Source organism: Euprymna scolopes, chromosome 14 (assembly GCF_053919585.1).
Source record: "Euprymna scolopes isolate OS-2025 chromosome 14, ASM5391958v1, whole genome shotgun sequence".
NCBI lineage: Eukaryota > Metazoa > Mollusca > Cephalopoda > Sepiida > Sepiolidae > Euprymna > Euprymna scolopes.
In genome coordinates, this window is record NC_136495.1 from 81155001 (window position 1) to 81167267 (window position 12267).

The following is a 12267-nucleotide window of genomic DNA, read 5'->3' on the forward strand; positions in this document are numbered from 1 at the left end:
TTTATTAAAAAAAATAAAACTACTTGATCAATTTATACATTCTTTGAAAGATGATATTTTTGTTTCTATCATAGGCATGTATATCATGCAGATTTTTATTTTTGTTTTTGAATATAAGGGGAATTTTGGACAAGAACCAAAATCGTTTTCAAAAAGCGAAATCATAACTTTCATTTTAAAGATGTGAATTCTGTCAAGTTTACCATAAAATGTGTAATCTTTTAACCAACACTAATTTATAAACAAAAAAAACTTAAAATTTTTGGTGCTTATGCAGTATAACAGAATTTCAAATAAATGCATTTTAACTGTACTTACACTTACATGTTGAAATTAGTAAAAATTTCAAAAGATTGAATAGAAAAATAATTACAAGTCAAAATAAGATTCTTTATACAAATTATAGAGGTTAATTTGTTAATGTTGAAAAGTTCTTAAAATCTAGGGAAAGTAACTATCTATGATTTTAACAAATCTACCATTTAAACATAGAAAATGGCAGACTGCAATTTTTTTTTTTTTTGTAAAACAAAAAAGGTTTTAACAGATCTTCTACATAATTTTTTGGAAATTTTTTTCTTTTTACCCGAAATGCATTTTATGTAATACTATTAAAGTGCACAAGCATTAAAATTTCTAATATTTTAGTATTTTTTTAATTAGTTGGAAAAAATATTTCCAATTTGCAAATATGTATTATTTCATATGAATAAAAAAATGTTGCCTTATCGTTTCTTTTTCTGTCTAAATGTTATATTTACTAAAAAAAATAAAAACTAGTTCATAAATATTGTGTTTTATTAATATTAGGACATTGTTTTCAAGTTGAAAAGTCCAAAGAGAACCGAAACAATTGCCTCTGATTGCAGACAGAAATTTGCATTTATATTTTGTATTTCTCTTCCCCATGTAAAAAAAAAAAGAAAAAAAAAGAGAAATCTGCAGAAAGTATGTACTCACAATGGAAAAAAATATTGTACACAATAAAATCACATAAACTGATCAAAATAGTTTTATTTTTATGAAGAAAATCATTGTAAAGTGAATTTAAGGTTTTGCAATACACCTCTTCCCACTACTTTTGTGTGTATTGATATTCATATTAAAAACCCTCTTTTCTATTTATTTAAAAAGAAAATACAATTTTCTTATATCTTGGTTGTGGAATTGCGTTCACTAGCAAACGATCTAGCTAATTTGCATATTCTTTTAAACAGTCATTTTAATTAATTCCCTATTAGTTGCTTCGGTTTTTTAATGGGATAATCATCTTTAGTTAACTATTACCTGTAATTATATTCATGCAGATTTTATACTTGCATAATATTTGCAAAAAAAATTTATAGTAAACACAAAATTGTTTCCATATATATTTATGCATACGTATATATTTTTGTTAAACAAATCTATCTATCTATAAAAGTGAAATGTCTGTTTATCTGTCTGTGTACATTTCCCTATGCAATAACTGTCAATTTTTAGTCTACATACTCGAAATTTGATATATTTGGGAAAATCTATGTGATCGGTTTTCGGCCAGAAATTTGGCTGTTAAGGGATCAAAGTTCAATGAGACCTTTGAGAACTCTACCAAACTCCTCCGACAATTTTGGGTCTAAACACTGGAAATTTTAGATATAAGTTCCTTGGATATGGATCTAATTTAATAACTTGATTAGAGCCTTAAACAATAAATGTTAAGGGGTCATAATAGGGGTCAAATTAAAAAAAAAATTGACTTTTTTTTTTTGCTCAGCATACACCTCACACCCGGGCAACGCCGGGCACCCATGCTAGTTTAAAAATAAAATTACTTGATCAATTTAAGTGATTTTTGGTGTACAATATGTTCTTTCCATTGTAAGTACATATATCATATAGATTTTTCTTTATTTTTTCATTGAGATGGGGACTTTGGACAAGCACTATATTTTCTGTAAGTTGGCATGAGCTTTTACTGTTTTCAATGTTAATGCTGAACAAAGATAAAACATTTCAAGAAAAATTTTACAAGGAATTTGATGATGGTATTTATTTGGTTCTTGCCTAGAATTTAACCTCATTAAAAAAAAAAAATACAGAAAAATCTTTGATATGTAAGTACTGTCACAGAATGAAAATGTTACATTCCCAAAAATCATAAATTGATGAAGTATTTTGTTTATTTTATATAAAAAATAATTTTTTATGATTTTTAATGCTTAATACTAATTCATAACCATTACAAGACTGATTTTGTTCTCTATTTCTTTCTATCTCTGTAGTTCTAACTAAGTTGTCTCTTTTTATTGATGGGAGAAAATTTGATTTTCTTTAAAAAAAAAAATAAATAAAAAAATCTACTCTATCAATTTACATGATTTTTAGAATATGACATTTTCTTCTGTGAATGGTATGTTCAACAGAAAAGATTTTTCTGTATTTTTGTTTTTAATCAGGTTGAATTGTGGACAAAAACCATTTATTTTGTATTAGAATGTTATAAAAAAAGTGATATAAAGCACAAGTATGCATTTATTCCTGGGAAATGACAGATGTGTTTTATCTAGTCTTAAACGAGAGTAGTATATAGTGTTGGTTGACCAATAATGAAGGGATGGAGGTTAAAAATATCTTAATTTTATAACAGAATTCTGAAATAAAGCAGTTGAAACATTAAAACTTTGCTTTACTAACAGGGTAATATATTTTTGAAACATTACTAATTATGGTAAAAATATGTCGATAGAATTTTGAAATAAACTGTGTGCGTTCAGAATAATTATTTCATGAAATATTTGTGTGTGTTTATTAAATAAAGGAATTAATCAGAAAACTGCAATTCATTAGGGTTTTTTTTTTTTTTTTTGAGGGTGGGGTGGGGTGAACTTGCCCCCCCCCCCTTCCTCCCAAATGGTGGATAGAGTTTAAGATAAAAATAGACAATGTTGCAGATTTCTATGATAAAGTTTTTTTTTTTCTTAAAAGCGAATACTTATCAAGAGGAGCATACATGGAAAACATTATATGATGCTAGCAGGGAGACCTGACGTTGCCTAGGATTGAATAATGATCAACGAATGCTTCACACTCCCATATTTTTTATTGTAATTGAAATGGGTAAAATCACCCATTTTTCAATCAAATTGCTTAATTGCCTGCTCTAAGTCCACAATACACTGTAGTTTACATTGCACTGTAGAGAACCTACTGTTGATTATATAATTATATTTTTTTATATAACTGCTTGAATTAAAGTTTAAAATAAAAAAAGTCGAGTATTATGCTTCAATTGTGCTCTAAATAGAAACATTCATTTTGAACACACACCTGTCATATCAAAGGACCTACTGTTGATTTTATATGCCTGGCCTTACTGTTTGTGCAGGGATAATGGCTTCAATTTAAGTTTAAAATGAAAAAGTCAAGTACCATAGTGCAATTGTGCTTTATACAGAAACATTCATTTCAAATGTGCCCCTGTTATATCAAAGAACCTACTGTTGATTTTATGTTGAACCTTTCGACTTGTGTGGTAATAAAACTTCTCAAATGCACTTGTGATGTTAGGCTTTGTAAGGTGTTAACTTTGGCCAAGATCGCTTGTCCCTTTCATCAGATTGTTTTCATTATTGATACTTATCGAAGACATTCTGATGCAAAACCTAAGAACACTTCAGACACATAAAGTACCTTTGAGTGAAATTTCATAAAAATCGGCTCAGCCATTTTCAAGTCCATAAGAAACAAACTTAAAGACACACACACACAAAGTTCCTTTTATATAATAGTAGAGATGTACACAGGTTGCTAAACATATTTGAGATGTTTTTACAAACACAATAATGACTTATTAAAAAATGTTTTTTAAAATAAAGGATTGCACATCTGCGTTTTCTGGGAATGAATGAGAACTGCATAAAGAACTCAGACAGATATATGTACGAACTTGTCTACATTTGTAACACTCTCCCATTAACTAGAGAACACAGTCTAGAATCAAATGATTAGGCCTTCATGTGTTTTAGTCTAACCTTACAACATTACATTAGTTATATTTTCTCTACTGTTCTTCCTCAAATCAGGACTGTACCCTAATCAACCATGTCTAACAGTATACATGCAGCACTCATTAGATATTAATGCTTGGGTACATGTATTTGGGGATTTTAATGGACACAACCGTAGTTGGCTTCGTTTGAGTTATGCAAACACAGTTGATAGCAACACCTATAAGGAAGTACTATAGCAAGCCCCACTCTCTGCAATGGTTAATTTCAAATTGTGCTGCTGCCATTGCACAAAGGCAGCATGAATTCCACCGATTTGTCCACCACAAGTACAAATTGACAAAAGTTGATATAAGCTAGAAATAATCGTAAAAGTGAAATAGACACAGCCAAGAGAAGGCATACCAAAGTGACCAGGAAACTGTTTGAGTTGCAAGAAATAGGATCTTGTGATTTTTGGAAAATTTAGAATAAATACCTAGCCGAGTCTTGTTTCCCTGATAGCCGGAAAATTGCCTCCGTTGTACCAATATTCAAGAATTCTGATGGAAGAATTGACCCGCTCAATTATTGCCTCATCAGGCTTCTGCCTCTTTTTGAGTCCTTCAATTAATCAAGCACTAGTCCACCATCTTTTTGACCAACAGTCTGGACTTGGGCAAGCTTGTACTACTGCGTATACTTTAACAGTCATCTCTGAATGCATATACCATGTAGTGGATGAAGCAGGGGAAGCTAGAGCGGTAACCCTTGATATATCCAAAGCCTTTGACAAGATCTGGCATAAAGAGCTTATCACAAAAATTAAATTCTATGGGATTTTTGGATGAATACTCAAATCCTTCCCAGACATGAGAAAAATTCAGGTTGCCAATAGCCATATGTTTAAACAAGATGATATTAATGCAGGTGTGCTTCAGAGGTCGATCCTTGGACATTTATTATTCCTAATGACCTCCCTCGTGTCTGAGGTAAGTATATTTGCTGATGACATCGCACTCTACAATAGACATGAGAGAAAAATGAATGCACACATATCTAAGGCAGAAACCCTAAAAACGACCTTCAGTCAGTAATGGAATGTGGCCATAAGTGGAGGTTAACATTTAATGCTACCAAGACTAAACTTCTTTCCTTTAACAACTACAAAAAACCTTCTCAACCACCAATTACTATAACAAATGACATCCTACCTGAGAGCCTATCTTTCAAACTCTTCAGCCTAAGATTCACAGACAATATAAATTGGAATATGTTGAGGACGTTGATAAGGCTACTGCAAAGTCTCTCACTCTTAGGCTACTACTCTTAGATGTGATCAAAAAAAAAAAAGAAAAGAAAAAGTGTCCCAAATCTAATATTTCCTGCACTATTGACTAAACTCCGAACTCTGTTCCATCCCTGTACCTGTTTGACAAGTACTTTAATGAAATGTGCTCTGATGAACTCTTAGCACTTGTGCTCCTCAACGTACATACTCCAGACTAACCCAACAAACAGCAAAAGTCTACCCTTTTACTGTTGAGGTCAATAGATACCAGAAAGCCTTCTACTCCTTTCTTTCCTTCGACTGCTAGACTTTGGAATTCTCTCCTTGTTTCCTGCTTCCCTGACTCTACTAACCTGCAGAAGTTTAAATATAATATGAACAGACATCTTGCTGCTCAACTCCCCTATAAGATATGATCCCAAATAATAGTCTCTTATGTTCCAAATTGCAATATGCCTTGTTTGGGGTGAAAAAATACAATAAAATAATAAATTTATTTTGTAATTTTATTCACTATTCCTTCATCTTCTATAATGTGAAGGATAGATTGCCCACATGCGAGGATCCGCTATTCTGTGTTCATAACAGACACTATTCTATGTAGACTTTTATAAAATATTTAGTGCTCATTAACCTTTTCATCAACTATTTTTTGTACATCTTCTAAAAGTATATACCCATTTGAGATGAAAATATATTCCAAAACATCACACAAATTGATCAAATAGTTATATTAAAAAAAAAAAAAAAAAAAAAAAATCAAACTTTTTGAGTAACTGAAAAGAAAGATTGTTTTGAAATGATGGACAAGACACTCAAAAACGAAGGGAGGTAACTCAACAATTCAAATGTTCAAGATTTATGAATTCTCGCTTAAAAATGATTTTCTTATAAAAATAAAACTACTTAATCAATTAATGTGATTTTTGGAATATATTTTCGTTTTGTTATGGGTACACGTATCAAACATATTTTTCTTAATTTTTTGTTCTTTTAATATTTTTGTGTTTTGATGTTTATCCAAAGATAATGATAATGGTGCAAACTGACCACTACTCATCACTTGCATCTGATGTTTTTATGGACGAGATTTCAGCTTATTCCTTCTGACATGGTCTCCTTTCGCAATCAACTTCAGAGATCTTTTAGGATTACCACCAACGGTCTGCTAAACTTATTGAATAATTACAGATGTTCAAGCTTCCGATTGCTATGAATAATAACATTCTCGCTGAAAGTTCATCATTCAAATTTTTTTTTTTTTTTTACATAGGAGTCACCCCTTATCAAGGCAGAGAGGCCACTCAAGGATAAGGGTTAAAGCGTGTACAGTAGTCAAAAGGACAATATAGTAATCGATAGTAATGGAAGTTCGGTAAATTTGTTAACTCAAGTGTAACGGCTCACCAGAAACTTGTTCACGTTGGACTTAAAGACAACCATATTATAGACAGCTGGAAAGCAGGAAAACGGAAGACAATTCCACAGGCGTGCACTTCTAAGAAAAAAGCTTTGATCATGGAATCTACGTTTAGGTTTAGGCACAGATAAAGAGCGGGGGGAATTATTGATAGTGTTTTCAGCTAGGCGAGTGTTTCTTGTGAAAGTTTGGTGAGGGGGGACCATAGATTGAAGCTCAGTCGAACACTTTCCATGAAAATAACGATAAAGCAAAGACAAACTCGCAACATCTCTTCTGTGAGAAGAGGTTGCAGCGAAGAAAAAAGGACATCTCCCACCAGGCCACGAAGTCTAATTTTGAACCCTATCAAGGCAGGACAAGTCCTTTCTAGCAGCTTCTGCCCAGATATGGCAACAGTATTCCATCCTTGGACGTACCTGGCTCTTTATATATATATATATATTAGATAGAGAATTGCATCAGCAGTGAGATATCACTGGATCGATAGAAGGATCCCACCATTTTTCCAGCGACCTTGGCAACAGATTTGATGTACGTATTCCATTTAAGATCAGGAGTAAAGGTCAAGCCCAGAAGCCTGTCAAAACTTGAGGCCTCCCCAAGACGAGAGCCATTCATTGTAATTGATGCCAGATGGGGATCAGAACGTTGAGTATGTAAAGATAGAAGCTTGGTTTTAGACGCTTTAAAAGTAACCAGCCACGTCTTTCCTCATTGTACAACGTGATCAAGATCAGAGGAGAGAGAATCGGAGAGAACTTGGTCGTTTACTGTCTTAGATGTGCTACCATAGATGGTAGTGTCATCAGCAAAAATGTCTACAAATGATGTAAGGATGTGGTTTGGAAGATCATTAATGTAGATCAGGAAAAGAGTTAGGCCCAGGATGGACCCCTGAGGGACTCCAGCATTAATACTGTGAGCTTCTGATTTTTGCCCATCAACCACTACTCTTATGAACCTATCAGAGAGAAATGATTTAATAATTGATTATTATTAATAATATTCGGCCTAACATTCACCGGTGATATGAATTAGAACAAATACACTGAGAACATTGCCAAGGCTGCTGCAAAGAAGATCAGTTCTCTCTTTACCGTGCTAGAAAATTACTCACACATGAGAGCATCCTATATTTTTACAATGCCACAATTCACTCATGCGCAAAGTATTGTTGCCACATATGGGCCAGTGCTTCGATCATGAGTGACTCTCTATTGGACCCTATCCAATACAAAGAATATCCAATCTAATAGATCCTGCACTGTCAATCAAGTTCCAACCCATGTCAAATATTAAAAAAAAACTATTGTGTATATATGTGAGAATCAAATTACAAATGAATCATACAGAATAGTAATTTATTAAAAACTGTGGTTCTCATGTACTTATTGTCTCAATGTTTCTACTTTCGTTTTTTTTCTCGCTCACATGCCCTTATTTCGTAGCAATGAGCCAGCATCAGTGAACTTTTATTTTACCAAAACAGACATAAATGTTTGCTTTAAGTTTAACCTATTTCATATTGATAGTAAAAAAAAAATTAAATTAAAAAGAAATGATTTTTCTTAAGTAAAAATTCCATTTTTTACTTGAAATTTAAAAATTTACTCTAGCATTTTTGAAATCTAATAAACAAAAATAGGATAAAAATTGAATTTAATTTGAAAACACTATGAAAAAAATAGCTCGGTAACATAAATGATTCTCATATTTCTTATTTCAAGTTATTTAATCAAGTAAAAATTCCATGCAAAGGTTCATGAGAACCTTCAAATTTGCTAGAATAACTTCTTAAATTTAGTAATCAAGTCAAAAATGGAATTTTTGCATAAATATCTAAAAATAAGAAAAATCATTTTGTTTTAATTTAATTATTTTTCATTCATATCACTATAAAATAGATTAAACTTAAAAACAGTGTTTATGTCTGTTTTGGTAAACACAAAATTCACTGATCCAGCCTACTGCTACGAATTCAGAATAGGGGCATGTGAGCGAGAAAAAAAGATCAAAGGAGAACTGGGAGACAACAAGTACATGAGAACTGAAACTTTATAAAATAAGAATGCAAATGAAGTATGACTATACCTGTATTTTTTGAGGATGGGGGTGGGATCTGATCGGTATATATTGAATATTTAAAAATATTTTATTGTATCAGTTAAATAAACCCAAAATGTTTTGATTTTAATATAGTTAAGATAAATTTTTAAAAAATGGTTCTTGTTTAAAATTCCCCTTATATTAAAATAACAAAAATAAAGAAAAAAAGACAATTACTCCTCGGATACTCATAACATTTGATATTTTTGTTTCATCAAGGGTATGTACATACAGACTTTTATTTTAATTTTTTAGAAGCAAAAAAAATCTTTCCCTGTCATTCACGTAAATATATTTTGAAAGTTAATAAGTCAATATGTAAAAAAACAAAACAAAAAAACAACAAACCCTGATAAAGTCATCCAATGTTTTTCCATACATTTTCTGAAACTCTTGTTTGATCTGTATCATATCGATTTCACATCGACTGATGATAACTCGAATAAGAGTCGAATCGTTTGTTCCAGCGCCCTGTAAATAAATACAAGATATGTATCAAATCATTTTTTATACAAGTTCATTTTTTTTTTATTGATTTATTTTATGTTAAAATTTAACAAATAATCATACTTAAAATATATAACAATTTTGTAATTTGCATTTAACATTTCATTCTAGAATGAATGGAAATTTTGTGGTTTCTTTCTATTAAATGATTTTTGTTAAAAATTCTCCCTATATAAAAAACAAAAATAAAAAAAATATGTATGATATGCATACCTATGATGAAATAAAAATATCATATTCCAAAATTCATGTAAATTGATTAAGTAGTTTTATTTTTAAATAAGAAAATAGTTTTTAAGCAACAAATAGGAATTTGTAGGCATTACAACATAAATTTGGTAAGCATGAATTACTGTTGTTTTAGATTTTTTTTCCAAAATCAGTTCCTCATCAAACTTGATTTTCTTATTAAAAAATAAAATATATCAATTTACGTAATTTTTGTAATATATTTTCGTTTCTTTATGGATACATACATCATACAGATTTCTTTATTTTCATTTTTAAGATAGGGAAAATTCTGAATAAGAACCTATTAAATTAAGTAAAATTAATCAAATACACATGAAATAAACTATGGTAGAAGTTAAATTTAAGTTACATAACAATTACAAATTAGTATCAAAATATGAAAACAAAATGTTGAGTTTTGTGATAATATCAATGCTCCTCTCTCCAAAAAGTGTTAAGAATTTAAAAAAAAAAAAAAAAAAAGATGAAATAAGTTTATCAGCAGAACAAATTTATAGGCAGTTGTTCACCAACGAACACAAAGAAAGCTGAAATAGGATTGTTAATCAAGATGTGGCAGTAAACGGGAAGAAAAGATCAGTCAATATATTTTAGAGTTATTTTTTATTGTGGCGGTGGTTTTTGCAACGATTTACGATGGTTGAGAACAGTTACAATTAGGTTTGTGATGGTTGACAACAGTTACAGTTGAGAGGAGTTGCAAGTTGGATGCAGTCAAAGGTAGATTGTGGATCAGAGTATATTGAGATGAGTTGATGGCAGAATTTGTATTTTTTGTGCATTGTTTTATTTTGTGCACACCTTCTTGCACACCTATTTTGTGCACACACGTTTTATTTTGTGCACACCTTGTGCTCACCTCCTCAGCAGATGCCAATGTGAGAGAAGACAACATGGTCAGAAGAGAAGATGGGACAGAAGTAGACCATGGAAATAGCGTTTGGTCGGCGATTGTTAAGTGGGGTAGCACATGTAACATCACAGTTTATTAATTTACTTATTTTATTTTATAATGGTTTCGTTTCGACGTCATTACAGACCAAAAGTTTAAAATACAATAATCATTTTTTTTTTTTTTTTGGCTATCACTGTTGAAAAATCTGGTTTTGTTTGGCATTTTTTTGTAGACGAATAGTTTGGAGAAAGCGGATTGAATATTTATAATAATTTTTTTTTTTGTTTGTACAATCTTAAAATGTCATTCAGATTCACTTGGTCAAAACAGAACTGCCTCCGTGGGACATGATACTGCTGGGTTGCATTCCAGCTGACTACAACATATTCCTTTTCAAATCAAATTTAAATAAATTTTTGTTGAGCTGTCCTCTTACATAATCAAATTTCTCCCAATCACCACCATTACTAATCATTGTGTCATCTGACACGCATCACTTATCCTCGAGTGGTATTTGAGCCTTGATAAGTAGTGAATCCTTAGTAAAAAGAAAAAGTTACTCATGTGGTAATGTATAGAATGAGCCAGAATAGAGAATCTTTAAGCAGATATGAGTGTGGAGTAAGACAAGATTTCCATATTAAAGTTACAACTCTAATTAGGTCTCTTGGTAGAATTTTTTTTGCAGGTTATTTTATGCAGGCATTCCAAAGAGTTTGCCTTATAAATTTTTTCTAATTGTTGGTTTTAGATCCATATATGAACTTTTAGTGTTAATTGTAATATTTTTTTTATTTGTAGAATATAGAAGCATCAAATTTTCTATACATTTAAATATCACTGAAATACTATTATTAAAATGAGAATGTTGTCATAGTTCACTTGAAGTATGTCAGAAATTATGCTTAAAGATTATGATGATGCTGTTTAGTAGGAAGTAAAAACATGAAACAAAGTAAACAGAATAAATGACATGATTGAAAGATTTCAATAATTTTTGTTTGACTATTTATCTTTGAATAAATGCTTGAAATCCTGCAGATTTCCACAACAATGTAAACATCAAAACAGTTAATCATTTTTAAATTGTTAATGCATAAGAAATATGGCAGAAATACTAAAATGCTTAATCAGTCATCATTATACATTTCATTTGTTATACATTTTTTAAAAGCCCGTTTTTCATAAATGCTCTATTTTTCATTTTATTGCATTGCTCTGTATAAGAAATCAACAACAGGCTCCTTCAGTCTTTAGACAGACTATGGATACCCACATAGGGGTGCCTGCGCGTGAAATTTTTGTGGCAGGAGGTGCACAATCTCCAGCTATACCTCTCCTGAGTCGACATTGTCAAATACCAGTGGCAAGTGAAGTGTATGTACAGGACGACTGGAAACAAATGCCAAGATAAGCAGAGAGCACATACAGTGCATAGAATTCCCAAATGATTACCCATCTGGTACTAACCAGGCTCAGCGTTGCTTAACTTTGGTGATCTGAGAAGAACTGGTGCGTCAACGTGATTATGCCGTATGTATAAGAAATAGTTTTGTATTAAAAAGTAATTGAACAAAAGGATAAGTAGACTTTTGCAGTGAAACAAAAAATGAAATAAAAATAAGACATTTAATAAAAATAAATCATCAAAATATAATTCTTACCTTCATTGATTTATACAACCGTTCAGCAAAATAACTCGGCCTATTTTGAACAACTTTCACTGAAATAAAAAAGTATAGCAAATTGTGTAAACAATTCAATTATTGTAAAGTTGGAAGGCTATTAAAGAATACATATAACCAAAATATGTTTGTTGACTCCA

At 31.0% G+C, this 12267-nt stretch overlaps 1 protein-coding gene across 5 annotated transcripts in view; it reads right to left on the reverse strand.

Annotated features, from left to right (window-relative positions):
* LOC145293120 (annexin A4-like) overlaps nucleotides 1–12267 on the reverse strand; it is a 113848-nt gene that overhangs the window by 2086 nt on the left and 99495 nt on the right. For all 5 annotated transcript variants that reach the window (XM_080139513.1, XM_080139511.1, XM_080139510.1 and 2 more), the window contains 2 exons: nucleotides 12107–12165; nucleotides 9137–9259 (listed from right to left, as the gene is read on the reverse strand). In XM_080139513.1, the coding sequence (XP_079995639.1) occupies nucleotides 9137–9259; nucleotides 12107–12165 (182 nt within the window). The remainder of the gene's footprint in view (nucleotides 1–9136; nucleotides 9260–12106; nucleotides 12166–12267) is intronic.